This window comes from Mustelus asterias, chromosome 22 (genome assembly GCF_964213995.1).
Source record: "Mustelus asterias chromosome 22, sMusAst1.hap1.1, whole genome shotgun sequence".
Classification (NCBI taxonomy): Eukaryota; Metazoa; Chordata; class Chondrichthyes; order Carcharhiniformes; family Triakidae; genus Mustelus; species Mustelus asterias.
The window spans coordinates 5,582,711-5,603,511 of NC_135822.1; the positions used below are offsets into that span (position 1 = coordinate 5,582,711).

The window sequence follows — 20,801 nt, forward strand, 5'->3', positions numbered from 1 at the left end:
CTGGGATAAACACAGTAAGAAGTCTAGCCACTTTAACCTGGTGTTGCTAGACTTCTTACTGTGTTTCTCTAAATACAGGAGAAGGGAAGGCAAACTGTGGGGCTTTGCCCGAGCTTACACACTCAACAAAACACTTTCACGAGAGGCATTATCACAATGAGAGTTTCACCACTATTAACTTCAGCCTCAAGACTCATGAACTTAAGGTGATAAACCAACCTTTTTAGGAGTAAACATTTCATCTGATTCAAACAAGTCAGATGAGGTCTGGTTGTGAATCTGAACAGGATGCGATGGTAGGAAAACAGGAACAAAGTTTAAAGTTGAAGAACATGACGATGACAAATAATTAAACAGCTTTACACTGGTGTGCACATAAATGGCTCAAGTACTTGTGCTATCTTTATACTCGGCAGAATAACAGTTTTAATGAAAATAATGATGCTAACTACTATTTTTATATTTCCACACCATTCACTTCACAATAGTGTGGAAAATATCATTCCCAAATAGTTGATGAAATGGTTAAAATATCCTGCACAATTCACCCACCTAAAATTTGGACATGTAAAAGTCGCTAGAATGACGGATTATTAGGAGCAGAACAGGCGTGGAAGCATTCTCAATATGGGAAGGAAATTATATTGCACATTTGAATTTTAAATCAAATACAGAATTAAAAACAAAACTTGACATTTCGGCCAATCTTTTTCATATCACATATTAAGGTGCGTTTGATTGAATAGTTGCAGCACAACCATTTAATTTATACAGTGGCACTCAAGTGTCGAATGCTCAAACTGTTTGTACATTTTGGGTTAGTTTTATTCAAAATAATTCAGTCTTGCACCAAGACTATGGAAATACCCATGAAGTAGCAGTTCAGTAAACAATCTGTTCTGGTGTTGTACAAAGTTATGACGTATTGTGTGCAGTTCTGGAGTCTACATTTTTGGAGGGATCTGGAATTCACATTAGAGGAGGGATGCGATAGCGGTGGAAAAGGTGGAAGAGGAGATTTACCAGCATGTTGCCTGGGCTGGAGAATTTTAATTATGAAGAGAGATTGGATAGACTGGGGTTGTTTTCCTTGGAGCAGAGCAGACTGAGTGGGACACGATTGAGATGTATATAATCATGAAGGGCATAGAGTAGACAGGAAGAAACTTTCCCCCCTTGTGGAGGGATCAATGACTGGGGGGAAGGGGGGTAGAACCAAGGTCAGGGACAGGAGATTTATAGGGGATGTGAGGGATTACTTTTTCACCCACAGGGTGGTGGGAGTCTGGAACTCACTGCCTGAAAGGCTGATGGAGGCAGAGACCCTCAGAACATTTAAGAAGTATTTAGATGTGCATTTGTGATGCCAAGGTGTACAAGGCTATGGGCCAAGTGCTGGAAAATAGGATTAGAATAATTAGGTGGTTTATCTTTGACTAGTGTAGATGTGATGGGCCAAAGGGCCTTTTTCTGTGCCGTTTACCCCTATGACTCTAAGAGAACAGACTTCAAACGTGGTAAAGCAACCCACAAAACAAATGGGTGCTTATGAAGGTATCTGACAAACAAGACAACCAGATCTTCTCAATAAGATTTGGAATAATCCATGGAGTAATAGAAATAAGCTTAGAGTATTTTGGCAGTGTTAGATAATCTGTTCTGCTGTTGGGCAAAATGATGACGCACTATGGCACGGAAATAGCCTTCAGTTTGGGTTGGCGGCCACAAGTAAATTGAGCTTTAAAAGGCTGCAGAGTACTCCATCATTTTACTTGCCAAGATGGAAAAGGAAATAAGAGAAAGAGCCAAATCTGTGTGGCACATTGTGGTTGGGATTACATACATAATTGTATACAACCAACTAACGGCACAGTGGTTAGCACTGCTACCTCTCAGTGCCAGCAACCTGTGTTCGATTCCCGGCTTGGGTCACTGTCTGTGCAGAGTCTGCACGTTCTCCCCGTGTCTGCGTGGGTTTCCTCCGGGTGCTCCGGTTTCCTCCCACAGTCCGAAAGACGTGCTGGTTAGGTGGATTGGCCATGCTAATTCTCCCTCGGTGTACCCAAGCAAGCACAGAGTGCGGCGACTAGGGGATTTTCACAGTAACTTCATTGCAGTGTTAATATAAGCTTGTGACACTAATAAAATAAACTTTAAACAAGTACAACTCTAATATCCAGTAAGAATTTTTGACAAGTTTAGTTCTGGCCAGTGCACACCAGTGCAGGATTAAAACACAAAATGCACAGCGCAGTACGAATGAAGTGAGAGATGTAACCGTCGCAAGTTGAGGAGTGGCAGAGAAAACAGAGCCGTGAATACTTAGAAAAAAGCAGCTTTAGGAAAAATTATAAAGCAAATAGTTACATGAGGGAAGTACCCAATGCAACTGAATGAAATATTCACGTGATTAACTTTTCTACATGCTTGCCAGCGCTTTTGTTCCACAAACAGAGGTTGCGCTACACAAGGGGATCTACCTTTTTCGGAGAGAATACTCCCAATGTGCCTCCGTCTTCCCGTATCGCAACTCCCATTTCAGCCAGAAGGGCCTCCCTAGAATTAGAGAAATGTCATTCCAGTCAGCCTCTAATGAATGGTTTCAGCTCAGCCTCACAAACAGCCCCGATTATGGTGTCACAACAAATGAGAACGATCAGCGCAGTGAATGAAAACAACCAGGGAGCTTTTCAAAGCAGAGAAAGCGTTCGAGGCTCGTTCACAGGGCACAGGAAGGCTTCACTTTCCAATGAAAAATTATCAACCTTTTCAGCCGCGCACTTAAGTTTATAACTCCGGCATTCAGCACATAGAATCATAGAATCCCTACAGTACTGAAGGAGGCCATTCGGCCCATCAAGTCTGTACCAACCCCAATCCCACCCAGGCCCTCTTCCCGTAACCCCACAAACTTACCCTGCTAATCCCCCCAACACTAAGGGGCAATTTAGCATGGCCAATGCACCTAACCAGCACGTCTTTTGGACTGTGGGAGCAAACCGGAGCACCCGGAAGAAACCCACGCAGACACTAGGAGAAAGTGCAAACACCACACAGACAGTGACCCGAGGCTGGAATTGAACCTGGGTCCCTGGCACTGTGAGGCAGCAGTGCTAACCACGGTGTGCCACCGTGCTGCCCCATGCAACAAAAGAATGGATAATGGAATGGGAACTTCAGAAAGGGCAGCACGGTGGCACAGTGGTGGTTAGCACTGCTGCCGCACAGCGCCAGGGGCCCGGGTTCAATTCCAGCCTTAGTCACTGTCTGTGCGGAGTCTGCATGTTCACCCCGTGTCTGCGTGGGTTTCCTCCGGGTACTCGGGTTTCCTCCCACAGTCCGAAAGACGTACATGTTCAGTGGATTGGCCAAATTAAATTGCCCCTTAGTGTCAGGGAGAGGGGCAAGGTAAATACATGGGGTTATGGGGGATGCGACTTGGGTGGGATTGTTGTTGGTGTAAGCTCGATGGGCTGAATGGCCTCTTTCTGCACTGTAGGGACTCTAAGATTTAAGGAAAAAACATTTTTAAAGAGCCATCATACATCTGTACACGCAGTGCCCCATAAACAACGGGAAATCAGACTGGATTTACTGCAGTAAAAACAGAAAATGCTGGAAAATCTCAGCAGGTCTGACAGCATCTGTGGAGAGAGAACAAAGCCAATGTTTTGAGCTTGGCTGACCTTTACCTGGATTTACTGCAGCTGTGGAAGCGTACAACCTATCTATAAATTTCACAATTAAATATATATCACAAAAGGTTTTAGGTACGTTTTGTAATAACATAGCAACGGCAGCAATTAAATCATTGGAAAAGGCTTTTCACCCGGAGGGTGGTTGGAGTCTGGAACAAGTTCTCTGGGAAGGTGGAGACAGGTTCGATCAAGGTATTCAAAAGGGAACTGGATTGCTATCTGAAAAGAAATAATGTGCAAGGTTACTGAGATAAGACAGGGGACTGGGACTAGGTAAAATTTCAGAGAGCCAGTGCAGACACGATGGGCTGAATGGCCTCCTTCTGCACTGCAAAGATTCTGTGACTGCAGCGACAGCGGGTACATTTGTCGCAAGAAAATTCATGGCTCGATTATAATTCTTTTCAAAAAGTGGCTGAAATGTTTGCCCGTTGACTATTTTCCAAATGGGAAAGCCTTCGGAAATCTGAAACACAAAGGGACTTGGGAGTCCTGGTTCAGGACTCTCTTAAGGTTAACATGCAGGTTCAGTTGGTAGTTAGGAAGGCAAATTCAATGTTAGCATTCATTTCTGGAAGGTTCGAATTCAAGTGTAGGGATGTACTGCTGAAGCTGCATAACGCTCTGGTCAGACCCCATTTGGAATATTGCGCGAGCAGTTTTGGGCCCCATACCTAAGGAAGGGAAGGATGTGCTGGCCTTGGAGGGAGTCCAGAGGAGGTTCACATGAATGATCCCAGGAATGAAGAGTTTGTCATATGAGGAGCGGTTGAGGAGTCTGGGTCTGTACTCGATGGATGAGGGGGGGATCTAATTGAAACTTACAGAGTACCGAGAGGTTGAGATAGAGTGGACGTGGAGAGGATGTTTCCACTAGTGGGAGAGACTAGAACTCGAGGGCACAACCTCAGAGTGAAGGGACACTTTTAAAACTGAGATGAGGAGGAATTTCTTCAGCCAAAGGGTGATGAATCTGCGGTACTCATTGCCACTGAAAGCTGTGGAGGCCAGGTCATTGAGTGTCTTTAAGACAGAGATAGACAGGTTCTTGATCAATAAGGGGATCAAGGGTTACGGGGAGAAGGCAAGGAGAATGGGGATCAGAAGCATATCATCCAGGATTGAAAGGCGGAGCAGACTCGATGGATCAAATGGCCTAATTCTGCTCCTCTATCTTACGGTTATTGAAGACAGCGTTATATTTAAAGAAATTGTTTTCTATACAGAGCATCACCGGCTGATGTAAAGTTGCAGCCCATTTCCCAGACTGTCAGGTAAAAGACGACAGCTTCAGTGATGCTGAAGGTACAAGAACGTGACATAAGCAACACTCTGATAGAAGAACCGTTTTTATTTCTAAATGACACCTTATTGTGAAATTCAATTATAAATAATCATTAAATGCGGCTGTGTAATAAAGGGAACATTATTTCGTGTTGGTGGGTGGTTGTTTGGTGCGATGGGTAATGATAGTGACTTCATTTCATTCGTACAGGAACACAAAATGAAAGAAAGTTTCCAAATATCAATCCGGAGTCAGCACAGCAAATTATCTCATTCTTGTATCATCTTGTATCATGGGGGGATGGCACGGTGGTTAGCATTGCTGCCTCTCAGCGCCAGGGACCCGGGTTCGATTCCGGCTTTGGGTTACTATCTCTGTGGAGTTTGCACATTCTCCCCGTGTCTGCGTGGGTTTCCTCCGGGTGCTCCGGTTTTCCCTCTCAGTCTGAAAGGTGTGCGGGTTAGGTGAATTGGCCATGGTAACTTGCCCCATAGCGTCAGGGAGATTAGCAGGGTAAACATATGGGCTTATGGGGATAGGGCCTGGCTGGCCAGTGCAGGTTCGATGGGCTGAGTGGCCTCCTTCTGCACTGTAGGGATTCTACAATTCTAAGATATCTGGACCGATGTCTCGGTCAAACAGAATGACTCTGAAGTTGAATGACCTTGCACAGAACAGGTTAGCAAAGCGAAATTATACTTTGCAGCACGTCAGACGTACATTATATAAAATAAAAGAACAATTAATTTTTAAACTTGAGGATTATAAATTTCCAAGATCTCCTTTATTCTTCCGTATCCCAAAATAGAGAGAAAGAGCACCTACCATGGTGAAAGCACATTTTTATGTTAAAATCGAATAGTTATGAAAATAGGATAAACATTGGCGCAAGTCGACCCCAGAGTTTCAAACCACAGAATATCGTAGGTTCAGTATTTATGGAAGCAGAGTAGTTGAATTCAACACGTTCTACAGGATTAACAGCAACATTGTGCTCCTCTATTTTTGCGGAGCAGGTTTTAAGTAAAGTTTGGAACACGGAAAAGACACTGACCTCTCCATCCTAATGGCTTCAGTTTTCCGAAGCTTCTCCTCCCAGGTCTCATTCAGCTCAGCGATGATCTTTTCTGATTCCTGCAAACAGAAAAAGTTGTGTGTTTAAAATTCGCCATTCAACAGTTCCACCTGTTGCTCCAGGTTTTGTTAAGTCGCGACAGATTCGGTAGTTGAAACTGTCACAGAAGGACTGAAAATAACCCAAGGAATTTCCTGGAGGGTGAACACCACTGATTCACATTTTCAGCATACAAAATACACAAATGAAATTGTGTCTTTCTTTACCCAAAATCCCCTCATCACAACTTTATTTCTTTTTAAAATGAATGTTTATTGGTCATATATCTAAAAACTAGCAAGAACAGCTCCTGTTCTGCCCAAGACTGCAAGAAACTACAAAGATTCATGAATGTAGCCCAACCCACAACGCAAACCAGTCTCCCATCCATTGACTCTGTCTACACTTCCCGCTGCCTCGGCAAAGCAGCCAGCAAAATTAATGACCCCACGCAGCCCAGACATTCTCTCTTCCATCGGGAAAGAGAAACAAAAGTCTGAGGTCACGTACCAACCAACTCAAAAACAGCTTCTTCCCTGCTGCCATCAGACTTTTGAATGGACCTACCTTGCATTAAGTTGATCTTTCTCTACATCCTAGCTATGACTGTAACACTACATTCTGCACCCGCTCCTTTCCTTCTCTATGAACGGTATGCTCTGTCTGTATAGTGTGTAAGAAACAATACTTTTCACTGCACACTAATACATGACAATAATAAATCAAATCAAAAATCATAGAATCATAGAATTTACAGTTCAGAATGAGGCCATTTGGCCCATCAAGCCTGCACCAACAACAATCTCACCCAGGTTCCATCCCCGATACCCCACATATTTACCCTCCTAATCCCTCTGACACTAAGGGGCAATTTATCATTACCGATCCACCTAACCCGCACATCTTTGGAGTGTGGGAGGAAACCGGAGCACCCGGAGGAAACCCAGGGAGAACGTGCAAACTCCACCCGATACTGGAATTGAACCCGGGTCCCTGGAGCTGTGAGGCAGCGGTGCTAACCACTGTGCCACCCGAAGTGGGCACTGTTAGGGGATATAGTTAGCAATTGCATATTAGTAACTTCATATATTTTATGCTGTGGATCAGCATCTTTTCATTACAAAATTGAATTGGAAGCTACACATAAATAGCACGTCAACATTTTTTCCTAGTAAGTGGGTAACAAGATTTATACTGAAAAGAATCACCCAAGAAGAACACAGGAACAGGAGTAAAGTAGACCGCTTACACACTCGAGCCTGTCCTGTCACTCAGTGAGATTGATCTGCTGCCTAACTCCTATTCCAATGACTTGCTTAGATTTTTATTTTAATATTGTCAAGCAGGTTTATGGGCTGTAAAGTAGAGTACAGGCTGTAAATTACCGCTGTCTATTGGTCTCCCTACTTAAGGAAGGATGTAAGTGCACTGGAAGCAGTTCAGAGAAGGTTTACGGGTGGATTGGCTTACGAGGGAAGGTTGGACAGGCTAGGCTCGTAACTGCTGGAGTTTAAAAGGGTAAGGGGCAATTTTCTTTTAATTTGTTCATGGGATGTGGGCGACACTGTTGGGTCAGCATTTATTGCCCATCCCTAATTGCCCTTGAACTGAGCGGCTTGCTAGGCCATTTCAGAGGGTATTTAAGAGTCAACCACATTGCTGTGGCTCTGGAGTCATGCATAGTTAAGGACAGCAGATTTCCTTCCTCAAAGGGCACTAATGAACCAAGATGGGTTTTTCCAACATTCGACAATGGTTTTATGGTCATTAGATTTTTAATTCCAGATCATAGAAATCATAGAAACCCTACAGTACAGAAAGAGGCCATTTGACCCATCGAGTCTGCACCGACCACAATCCCACCCAGGCCCTACCCCCATATCCCTACATATTTTACCCACTAATCCCTCTAATCTACGCATCCCAGGACACTAAGGGGCAATTTTAGCATGGCCAATCAATCTAACCCGCACATCTTTGGATATTTTTATTGCATTCAAATTTCAACATTGCCAGCACAAAAAACAGAAAATGCTGGAAAATCTTAGCAGGTCTGTCAGCATTTGTGGGGAGCGAATAGAGGCAATGTTTTGAGTCTGGATGACTCTTCGTCAGAGCATCCGTAGTATTTTGCCTTTATTTCAACATTGCCTGGCTGGGCTTTGAACCCAGGTCCCCAGAACATTACTCTGGGTCTCTAGGCTACTCTTGGAATCTGGGTGCCTGGTCTCCAATGACAATACCACTACTCCATTGCATCCCCTAACTCAGTTGAAACATAGAAGATCCTGAGGGGTCTTGACAGGGTGGATGTGGAGAGGGCGTTTCTTCTTGTGGGAGAATCTAGAACTAGCAGTCATTTTAAAAACAAAGGGTCGCCCATTTCAGACAGAGGTGAGGTGAAATATATGCTCGGAGGGTAGTCAGTCACTGAGACTTTGCTTCCACTGCCTTTTGAGGAAGAAAGTCTTGAATATTTTTAAGGCAGAGGTAGATAGATTCATGATTAGCAGGTGGGTGAAAGAACAAAGAAGAAAATTACAGCACAGGAACAGGCCCTTCGGCCCTCCAACAGATGTGTTGAGTATAGGGCTAACGGGAGGACTTTGAATAGTGTGGAGGAGCAGAGGGATCTAGGTGTATGTGTGCATAGATCCCTGAAAGTTGGGAATCAAGTAGATAAGGTTGTTAAGAAGGCATATGGTGTCTTGGCGTTTATTGGTAGGGGGATTGAATTTAGGAGTCGTAGCGTTATGTTGCAACTGTACACAACTCTGGTGCGGCCGCACTTGGAGTACTGTGTGCAGTTCTGGTCCCCACATTACAGGAAGGATGTGGAGGCTTTGGAGAGGGTGCAGAGGAGGTTTACCAGGATGTTGCCTGGTATGGAGGGGAGATCCTATGAGGAGAGGCTGAGGGATTTGGGATTGTTTTCGCTGGAAAGGCGGCGGCTAAGAGGGGATCTTATTGAAACATATAAGATGATTAGAGGTTTAGATAGGGTGGATAGTGATAGCCTTTTTCCTCTGATGGAGAAATCCAGCACGAGGGGACATGGCTTTAAATTGAGGGGGGGTAGTTATAGAACCGATGTCAGGGGTAGGTTCTTTACCCAGAGGGTGGTGAGGGATTGGAATGCCCTGCCAGCATCAGTAGTAAATGCGCCTAGTTTGGGGGCGTTTAAGAGATCCGTAGATAGGTTCATGGACGAAAAGAAATTGGTTTAGGTTGGAGGGTCACAGTTTTTTTTTTTAACTGGTCGGTGCAACATCGTGGGCCGAAGGGCCTGTTCTGCGCTGTAATGTTCTATGTTCTATGTTCTATGTTCTAAGCCTGCACCGACCATGCTGCCCGACTGAACTAAAACTCCCTACCCTTCTGGGGACCATATCCCTTATTCCCATCCTATTCATGTATTTGTCAAGGCGCCCCTTAAAAGTCACTACCATACCCGTTTCCACTACTTCCCCCGGCAACGAGTTCCAGGCACCCACCACTTTCCGTGTAAAAAATCTGCCTCGTACATCTCCTTTAAAGCTTGCCCCTCGCACCTTAAACCTGTGCCCCCTAGTAATTGACTCTTCCACCCTGGGAAAAATATTGACTCTTCCACCTAAGAAAAAGGTTTGGTTTGATTTGATTTATTATTGTCACATGTATTAATACACAGTGAAAAGTATTGTTTCTTGCACGCTCTACAGACAAAGCATACCGTTCATAGAGAAGGAAAGGAGAGAGTGCAGAATGTAATGTTACAGTCATAACTAGGGTGTAGAGAAAGATCAGCTTTAATGTAAGGTAGGTCCATTCAAAAGTCTGGCAGCAGCAGGGAAGAAGCTGTTTTTGAGTCGGTTGGTACGTGACCTCAGACTTTTGTATCTTTTTCCTGGAGGAAGGTGGTGGAAGAGAGAATGTCCGGGGTGCGTGGGGTCCTTAATTATGCTGGCTGCTTTTCCGAGGCAGCGGGAAGTGTAGACAGAGTCAATGGATAGGGGGCTGGTTTGTGTGATGGATTGGGCTACATTCTTGTAGGTCATTAGGGAAGGCAGGAATATGGAGTTGAGGTTTCAATCAGATCAGCCATTACCTTATGGAATGGCGGGGCAGACTCGAGGGGCCTACTCTTGCACTTATTCATATGTTCGTAAGTGCTTTCAGACACCTGGTGGTCATGAAAAGCGCTCCATAAATGCGAGTTTTTCTTTCTTTAATCGAAGATGTTGAAGGTAAGCAAGTTCGTGAGCTTAGCAAATCTAGGCAACGGCAAACCCTTTCAGGCAAGATTGGCGATCAACTATTTCCTGAATGGAAATACTTCAAAGAGAGGGAAGCCCTCTTGGCTCCAGCTCTGCACTGCCAAATGCTAAAAGCTGGTTACCTTTCTCATCCTGGAGTGAATATGAGCAGAAGCTTTGGCTGCATGATCAACAAACTGCAGCACTTTCAAGAAGGAAGCTGCCATCTTAGATTAGCATCTGATCCACTAGCAAAAAGTTTCAGATTTTATCTAAGTAAGCAGATTACACTCACTGCCTTCGCTGCTATAAGTTGCAAAGCACAAGAAACTCAATCAGTTGAATCAAAGATTAGCCACAAGGGTCTTATCTGTGTCCACAGTACTACGTATTCCCAACAGGTTCTGCTTCAGCAAGCTGTAAGTTTGCCCAAAGGTGAATGGCCCTTGCTGTTTAATTCTTCCAACATTTTGAACATAATAATTTGCTACCTAACAGGAGAGGAGGAAAGCAAGGCAGAGGGACATCTAGCTTCTAGGTGCCCAGATCACCAGCAACCTGTCCTGGTCCTTCCATGCCGACGCTATCGTTAAGAAAGCCCACCAGCGCCTCTACTTTCTCAGGGGTTAAGGAAATTTGGCATGTTCATTACTCTCATCAACTTTTACAGATGCACCATAAAGCATCCTTTCTGGTGGTCTCCTGCTCTGTCCAAGACCACAAGAAACTACAAAGGGTCATAAAAGAAGCCCAGTCCATCACACAAACCAGCTTCCCATCCATTGACTCTGTCTATACTTCCCACTGCCTCGGTAAAGCAGCCAGTACAATCAAGGACGCAACACACCCCGGACATTCTCTTTTCCACCTTCTTCTGTCAGGAAAAAGATACAAAGGTCTGAGGTCACATACCAACTGGCTCAAGAACAGCTTTTTTCCTGCTGCTGTCAGACTTTTGAATGGACCTAACTCATACTAAGTTGATCTTTCTCTCCACCCGAGCTATGACTGTAACACTACATCCTGCACCCTCTCCTTTCTTTCTCTATGAATGGTATGCTTTGCCTGTATAGTGCGCAAGAAACAATACTTTTCACTAATACATGTGACGATAATAAATCAAATACGAACTACAGTAGGTAAAAGGTTCTGGAGGAAGGAAAGCTTTGCAGCAGAACAGAGCTCACAGGGCAACAAGCAGTACTTAACACCTGGGGAGCAAAGTGCTCTCACATTAAGGACGTGAGCAACGCAAATTTGGGACTTTTTTGTGGGAGGGAATGCAGACCATGGCATCTTAAAAAGGAGACATATCCGATGTCTAATCGGCAGCTGACTGAAGTCGGGGGCACACATTATAAATGACCATGGATATTGAACAGAGAATTGAGACTGACTAGATTGCTCTGCAAGCGAGCTGGCATGGGTTGAATGGGCCGAATGGCTTCCTCTGTACTCTAATTACTCTAAGTCAGCTGCCCATTAGATATACCTCCTTTTTAAGATGCCATGGTCTGCATCCCCTCCAAAAAAAAAGTCCCAAACTTATCTTTGTTCACGTCCTTAACGTGACAGCACTTTGCTCCCCCAGGTGTTAAGTGCTGCTTGAGGTGACAAAGACATGGGCTGAAGGTTTTAAGGTTTCGTTAGAATTGGGAGGGGTGTAGGTAGGTGCTGAAATGGCTACCATATTATTGCCAACTTATTTAAGTAGATTGTGTTTAAATTTTACAGAAAAATGTGTCTGAAGCTCTGGATTTCAGCTTCTCTCTTCTGACAGTGTACTCAAAACAATTTTATGCCTGTTACATTTGACTCACCTTCATCACTGATAGCAGTGGCATGTTGCCTATAAGGAACTCTTTATGCTCATGATCTATAATTTAACTTCAGCTGCATAAACATGAGAAATTTAAAATTACTGCATTATACATAACTGCAAAAATGACCCAGGGGAAGAGGCCATTAAATCAAAAACTATTTTTCTTAATATTTAAGTGGGCTTATAATGCATCAATCTGTAAACATACAACCGTCTCCATCTAATTTTAATTACATCTACCTTGAAATGTTATTTTCATCTTCCAGTGAAATGACATCATGCAGTGCCAGGCTCGCTCTCAAGGGACTTCAAGGCATGGGCTCTGTGGTTGCTGTAGAAACCATTATGAGAACACTACTCTTCAATTGATGTGCAAAGCGCCTTAGCATTCTAATATTTGCCAGTGGGTCGGGGGGGGTGGGGGGAGGGGCAGGAACGAAAGAAAAGACTAAAGAAGATAGCCACTCCGAGAAGAAAACCCCTCGGCTCTCAAAACAATCCCATTCTTTCTTCTGGAAAAATACTGCAGTCAACCACTTCCAAAGATGCAGTGAATGCGTTAGCAATGGTCCACTGGCACAGAACAGTGTGACGTTTGTGATTAGGAGCCTGTGAGTGAGTCAGTGCCAGCACGAATATTTTACAGCTGGACAAAACACTTACATACCAACACTTAGGAAACCAAGTTGGGGAGCACACTGCAAGCGAGAGAGTAAGTGCAGGTACTCCGCACTGCCCTAGAAATGCTGCGATATGGGTCCCTGGGCAGACTAGCCATCACATCTTGTTCCCCAAAAGAGGCACACGCACACACATTGTCATCGTTATGTAAACAAATATGTCATCCAATCTGCGGTTGCATTAATAGCCAGACAGATGACCAGTTTTGTTTTGTTAGCATTGTACTAACACAAAGTATCGGTCAAGAGAACATCCTGATTTTTCTAAATAGCACCACAGGATCTTTTAACCTCCCCCCCCCCCCCCCCCCCCCCAAAGTTTGGTGACTCATCAAAAAGTGGCACCTCCAACAATGCGGCACTCCCTCAGCACTGAACAGCCAGCCTAGACTATGTGATCAAGTATGTGAAGTGGGGGTGAGAGCCCATAACCTGGTCCAGAGGGGCAGGCACTGCCACCGAGCCAAGTAGACACCAGGCCTGAGCCACAGTCCCAGAGAAAGAAAAGGTGGCTAGGCCAATGTCTTTTTTTTAAAGAACTAACCTCTTGCTTTGCCCCTCTCGCGCCGTGACATTTGGCAGATGCCTAGCGGGCCCAGACTGGAGACACTCCAAGGCTTCTGCCATTGCTGTCTGTAACTGGAATTAATCTCTCTTTTACCAAGGGAGTTAACTGAGCTTCCTCTCAGTGTCTCTTCACCTAGGTCCCTAGGAACGACTACAGCACACACAAGGGCAGGAACCCTCCTCTGATTCAGCAGTCACCTTCAGTCATCTAGCCGAAACGTGAAGGAAAACATGTCAAGGCTGCATTTACTGCTACTCTTGCCATTTTTTTACAGACGTACTTTAGAAAGCTTCCTTTCCAGATGTATCACAGCTTGGTATGGCTCCTGCGCTGACCAAGACCGCAAGAAACTACAAAGGGTTGTGGACGTAGCCCAGTCCATCACGCAAACCAGCCTCCCATCCATTGACTCCGTCTACACTTCCCACTGCCTCAGAAAAGAAGCCAGCATAATTAAGGACTCCATGCACCCCAAACACACTCTTTTCCACCATCTCCCGTTGGGGAAAAGATACAAAAGTCTGAGATCACATACCAACCGACTCAAGAACAGCTTCTTCCCTGCTGCCATCGGGCTTTTTAAATGGTCCTACCATATATTAAGTTGATCTTTCTCCAAACCCTATCTATGACTGTTACACTATATTCTGCACCCTCACCTTTCCTTGTCCCCTTTGAACTCTATGAATGGTGTGCTTTATCTGTATAGCACGCAAGAAACACTACTTTTCACTGTATCCAAATGCATGTGACAATAAATCAAATAACAGTGCGCCACAATCTCGTTATTCCCGCAACCAATTACTTCATATCTTGATTAATATTTTAGCAATAAAATAACTACAATGAGAGAAGTAGGTGAGTCCATTAGAATAATCATTCTGCAAGCATGACAATCAATTGTTTTATATGATCACACTATTGAATGTCAAACATCAAGAAAGCTGGAATTACTTTTATAGCAAACACTGCAAGTAGCATTGCTCTGTGATTCGCTACCATAATACCTTTTGCAGGACTGTCGGGTGGGTTTCCTCCCACTCTCCAAAGATGTGCGGATTAGGTGGATTGGTCATGTTAAATTGCCCCTCAGGATCAGGAGGATTAGCTAGGGTAAATGCCATGGGATTATGGGGAGGGGGCCTGGGTGGGATTGTGGTCGGTGCAGACTCGATGGGCCAAATGGCCTCCTTCTGCACTGTAGGGATTCTACGATTGCATTACATGTTTTAGTCATTGTTATAGCTGTACAGAAAGAGTGTGGTTAGCAGCTCGAGAATTCACAAAAGCAGTGCGGATTCAGCTGTTAAAAGGACATTTCTTCGGTCTAACGATCTCCAACATCCAGCAGCGAGCAGGCAAGCAGGAAACAAAACAATATATGCGCGAGTGGCGATTTATTGGCTAGCAGGGATGCATTCCTAGAACTAATCTGAAGGTCACATTAAGATTTCAAAGAACTACCTAGTCCCTTAGGGGTAAGGATAGTCACTAACCAGTGATGTCTGTCACGTATTCTTTCATTAGAGGCAACTATGACTTACGAGTCCTTTACATTAATGGAAAACCAATGAAAAATACCAGTACAACTTATTTTACAGAATTCCTTTTCAGTTAAGTAGTCCCTTGTCAGGTCATTCGGTTTAATAGTATGACAGTTCCCTGATTAGTTTCTCTTCCAGCATTTCCTAGACTTCAGTTTACTGCTCCATTATTGCTAGTTTCTACTCTACGCTCCATTCCTGTTGTGCAGCACGTCCTGGGAGTGACTTCTCCCAGACATTTCCAACACCTCTGAATTTGAACTGAACAAGTACAGAGACAGATCTCCCTTCAATGCAGAGAAATTGTGTAGTCCTTGCTCTGCACCTTCAAGATGGCGCCGGAACGCGGTGATTTCTTGTAAGCTGTGCCCAGCATATCTTCTAATTCTATCTTTTACTCTCGTCCTATGACATTCTGCACTCTCTCGTTTCCTTCTCTATGAACGGTATGCTTTGTCTGTATAGCGCGCAAGAAACAATACTTTTCACTATGTTAATACATGCAACAATAGTAAATCAAATCAAGTACCTCTCTACCCGGAATTTTCAATACAGGAGGGACAATGGCTTAAAGCAACATAAATAGTCCCGCCCCAAATCTTTGGCCATTTTCATTTTCAGATGACTAACTTCGGGAGTGATTTTGGTAGGCCCACCCTTCCAGATTTTAAACATCGGTGGAACATGGGTTTGGTTCAAAATTCTACACAACCTCACTCAATGGTTACTACAGCCATCTTGGGCAGAGTGAAATGTTTGAGGTGCCTTCCTTTCTTCCCCTCTCACTCCCCCTCCCCAGACCTAGTTGATTTGATTTGTCACATGTATTAACATACAGTGAAAAGTATTGTTCCTTGCACGCTATACAGACAAAGCATATCGTTCATAGAGAAGGAAAGGAGAGAGTGTAGAATGTAGTGTTACAGTCATAGCTAGGGTGTAGGGAAAGATCAACTTAATGTGAGGTAGGTCCATTCAAAAGTCTGATGGCAGCAGGGAAGAAGCTTCTGAGAAAGTTGGTGGGTTTTCTTAACTATAGTGTCGGCATGGGGTGGGGGGGTATCAGGACAGGTTGTTGGTGATCTGGACACCTGAAAACCTGAAGCTCTCAACCCTTTCTACTTCGGCCCCATTGATGTAGACAGGGGCATGTTCTCCTCTACATTTCAAAATCAGTCCTCAGTCTGGTCAAGTAATCTGACAGCAGCGAATAATTGTGTCCCTAATTGGTTTCGCAAACTCGGTTCTGCTACACGTACGGATGACATTTCAGCATTTTTTGCAAAGCATTTTTACTGCCTTCTTTCAACCAACACAAAAGCAAACAAAATGAACCCTGCACAAACTAAAGATCAGATGAAACGTCAGATCAACTCCTGATAGTTCTTTCATGTTACGTAATTCAATATTCCCCCTCCCCACTTGAATAACACTCATCTCAATAATTACTCAAACTAATTTGCCTTTCAGTTTTAATAACAATCCACGTGCACTCTGCAATCCTTCAAATAGTTTTGGCAGCTTCAGAATTTAGCCAATTTTCCAGCCAGATTCTCCAGCTCTGCGAACCTGCTCCACCATTCAACATGCTCATGGCTGATCATCCAGGTGAGACCCACCTTCCTACCCTATCCCTATACCCTTTAGGGCCCGAAAATCTATCTATCTATCAATCACTGCCTTGTACATACTCAATGCAAGAGCATCCACGGCCCCCTGGGGTAGAGGATCTCAAAGATTCACAATCCGCAGAGAAGAGATTTCCCCCCTCAGTCTCAAATGGCTAACTGCGTATACGGAGTATGAATCCTATTCTGGACTATCCAAACACGGAAAACAGCCCCAGCTTCGACTTATCTTTGCCCATCTAATGCCTCCTTGTAGCCAAAGAGGCACATTCTCCCAGCTAAATTGCTGCCTTAAGCAGCATCAAGCACAAGGTGAGACAGGTGTATAATGGAGCACAAACGTCAGCTGAAATGAATCACCCATGCTGCAATATTTATGAAAGCAAGCTAACATTGTGGCTTGCTGCCTAATGTGGCAACATTGTGAAAAAAAGATTCAAGAGAAAGAAAACCAAGGGCACAGAACATATGAAATAGGAGCAAGAGTAGGCCATTCAGCCCTTCGAGCCTGCTCCATCATTCAATAAGATCATGGCTGATCTTCCACTTCAACACCATTTTCCTGTGCTGTCCCCACATCGCTTAATGTTTTAAGATGTAGAAATCTATAGATCTCAGTGTTGAATATAATCAATGACTGAGCCCCCACAGCCCTCTGGGACAGAGAATTCCACAGAATCACCACCCTCGGAGGTATTGAGGGATATGGAACAAAGTCAGGTCATACACAGTTAGGTCACAGGGCGGCATGGTGGCACAGTGGTTAGCCCTGCTGCCTCACAGCTCCAGGGACCTGGGTTCGATTCCCGGCTTGGGTAACCGTCTGTGTGGAGTCTGCATGGGTTTCCTCCAGGTGCTCTGGTTTCCTCCCGCAGTCCAAAGATGTGCAGGTTAGGTGGACTGACCATGCTAAATTGCCCCTTAGTGTCCAAAGATGTGTAGCTTAGATGAAATAGCCATGGGTATAGGATGGGGCAAGAAGGCATAGCTAGGTTGTAGAGAAAGATCAACTTAATATGAGGTAGGTCCATTCAAAAGTCTGATGGCAGTAGGGAAGAAGCTGTTCTCGAGTCAGTTGGTACATGTTCTCAGACTTTTGTATCTTTTTCCTGACGGAAAAAGTGTGCTTTTTGTACTGTAGGGATTCTATGAGTAGTCATGATCTCACTTAATGGTGGACAGGTCAAGAGGGTAAATGGTTCTCCTCCTCAGAAAACTGTAAATATTGTTAAAATGTCGTGAGCTCCACATCAAAATTGCTCATTGTTACTGTGTGCGCAGAACCCAGCACATCCTAACTAACACAAATTAAAGTCTAGTCTGGATGTAATTTTGGAAATATCTCAATTCAGACAGGTTGAATAAAGCACATTAACGTTGAATAAAGCACAGCGTACCTTTAAGCGCTCGATGGCCTCTTCACCACCTGGAGTCGACATTATTCTCTCCTGCAGGCTGGTCACTGACTGAATGCCCGCTTGGTTGCTCAACGAAGTAGAGGATGGAGACGCTGTCAGTGAGCCCACGGGTGCTGTGGAGAAATGGCCAGGCCTTTGATTTCCTGAAGCTAGTTTGTACTTATGTTTACTGTTCTGTATCTCTTTCAAATCTGAGTGAGAGGAGGAGCGGACCAAGGGAAAAGGGGGGAAAGAAAAAGAGAGAGGAAAGGAAAGACGTAAGACACACGAGACAGGGTTATGGAATGGACATGCACACTAGATGGTAGTTCTAAAATAGTGCATTCTGGTTTTGGCAAGAGTAATAGTAAACAGGAGAAATGTGTGTATATGTGCATGGTAATAAATACAGAAATTGTAAAATCCTTGAGCAAATTTAAACTACAGCAACTTTGTATGCACACATGATAGTCACAAACTGCAAACACTATGAACGTGTAATTCGGAAAGATTAAACACAATACAGTTCAAATTCATCAGCCTTCAACACAAGCACCATCTTATAATATGTTGCTCAGTCCAATTCTCCGACACATTGAAATTATTCTCCAGTTTCTGCTGAGTAATTTCATGAACGTTCAAAATTACGAATTCTTTCATCTTGCCATTTACACTTTTTGTCAGGTGCACAAGGTTATTGCAGCTTAATGTTGCACAAGGAATTTATAAACACCCTGTATTAAATGTTTATATATGTTAAAAAAAACATACATAAGGTGAACTAACTTTAGTGTAACTCATGCAATTACATATTCAACTCATCAGATTCTGTTCATTGAATATGCAGAGTTGAACCAGAGTAGGTCCTTCCCATCATACTTAACCTTCTCATCTCATTGTCTGCAGTAAATAAACTCAAGGATGCCTAGGGCTTTTTTTTGGGGTCAGACGATGGAAACCCAGTAAGTCTTTAAAACCACCATCAGTGTAGTATTAACAACAATAAGGAGACAGAGTAGCAGATCTGGTTACATTACTATTAAGTAAAAGGGATTGGCAAAGCAGTTAGTTATATAGCAGAAGAAATTACACGTGCATTTGCAACACAGACTTCTCTCTTGCACACAAAGCTTACAAAAACAGTGTTGAAAATAGCAAACACATTGGATCAAATGGAGAAGTAAATTGATATTATAAATTGGCATCAAATCATTCTACAATGTACACACAAACATGGACAATGCTTATTGTTTTACTGTACAAGGTTATCAGTGTGGAAGATGGCTTCATAACAGGTAAACATATCCACTGATGTAGTAAGATCATGAATACTTCTTTAGCTATTGGTCTTGCAAATTTAGATTTTGTTGCAAGGGTTTTGAGAGTGTGATGTAAAGTTTATTTATTAGTCACAAGGCGGCTTACACTGCAATGAAGTTGCTGTGAAATGCCCCTAGTCGCCACACTCCGGTGCCTGTTCGGGTCAATGCACCGAACCAGGTGTGCAAGATAAACTGCAAATCTTGGGGTCTCCTCTCTTTCTCAAATCAAGTTGGGATGGGAGGAAACATGTATAATATTTGCCATGCGCACAAGCATTCCACCAGTTTTGTTTAATGCAGAAACTTAGACATCATGGATGTGTCAAAAAAATCTGAAACTGAAGCTTCCCTCATTAACTGTGAAAACATGTACAAATAGACAGCTACAGACTGGCTGTTTGGCATATCACCTGTACCATTCTCTGATGAAGGGTCATCAACCTGAAAAAGGTTAACTCTGACAACATCTGCGGAGAGAGAAACAGGCTCGCAGGTTTCAGATTTCCAGCATCCACGATATCTTGCTTTTGTAATTCTCAAACCAATTTGGCTGCTGATACCTCTTTGTGAAGTCACGTCAAAACTCTCAACTGCCCGTAGGAATGGAATTAACTATACCTGGCGGGCAGAACACTTGAGCTGACCAGGCTGCCTAGATTATGCTATAGAAAATTACTTGTTTGTCCAACATTTTATCTGCCCAATTGTTTAAACATAGGGTAAATAAAAATCCAAAGATGTGCAGTTAGGTGGACTGGCCATGCTGAATTGCCCCTTAGTGTCCCAAGATGTGCAGGTTAGATGGATTAGCCGTGGGAAATTTGTAGGGGTTATGGGGATGGCATGAGGGAGAGGGCCTGGGTAAAAGTTTATTTTTATTGGTGTCACAAGTAGGCTTACATTAACACCGCAATGAAGTTATTGTGAAAATTCCATAGTCGCCACACTTCGGCGCCTGGGTAATTTACTCTGTCAAAGAGTTGGTTGCAGATTTGATGGGCCAAATGGCCTCTTCCACACTGTAGGGACTATATGATTCTACGACAAATTATCATCCAACTTTTATTTTTACATTAAATACACAAAGTGCCGAGAAAACTCAGCAAGTCTGGCAGCATCTTTGGAGCTGGAACAGAGTTAATGTTGAATCCAACATTACTCTTCTTCAGAACTGAAGAGGGGTAGAACTAACGACAGGTATAAACAGTTTTATGCTGTTGAAAAAGGAGCAGGTGGAGCAAAAGAGGTCAGGATAGGTCAGTGAGCAGGGGAGATTAAATGACAATGATTTGAATGGGGAGGGGGGGGGGGCAAAGGGAATGGTAACCTTAGTATTAAAGAAATAAAACATGAGCCCAGAGTAGGTGTTAATAGCAGAATAAAGGTCAGAGCTGTTTGAAAGCAAAATGTTTATTTTAATTATTATTTAGGATATTGTTTTATATGTACTAGAAAAGAGGGGCAAATGCTTACAAAAAAATCTCTGCTTATCCAGAACTCGGGGTGTA

The 20,801-nt window shown here is 43.7% G+C and overlaps 1 protein-coding gene across 10 annotated transcripts in view; it reads right to left on the reverse strand.

Moving 5' to 3' along the window:
- The window catches only part of kif1b (kinesin family member 1B), a 237,337-nt gene that overhangs the window by 120,718 nt on the left and 95,818 nt on the right, over positions 1–20,801 (reverse strand). For 7 of the 10 annotated variants that reach the window (XM_078238673.1, XM_078238670.1, XM_078238674.1 and 4 more), the window contains 3 exons: positions 17,972–18,183; positions 6,038–6,117; positions 2,481–2,556 (listed from right to left, as the gene is read on the reverse strand). In XM_078238673.1, the coding sequence (XP_078094799.1) occupies positions 2,481–2,556; positions 6,038–6,117; positions 17,972–18,183 (368 nt within the window). The remainder of the gene's footprint in view (positions 1–2,480; positions 2,557–6,037; positions 6,118–17,971; positions 18,184–20,801) is intronic. The other 3 variants (XM_078238676.1, XM_078238675.1, XM_078238678.1) reach the window with 1 other exon arrangement.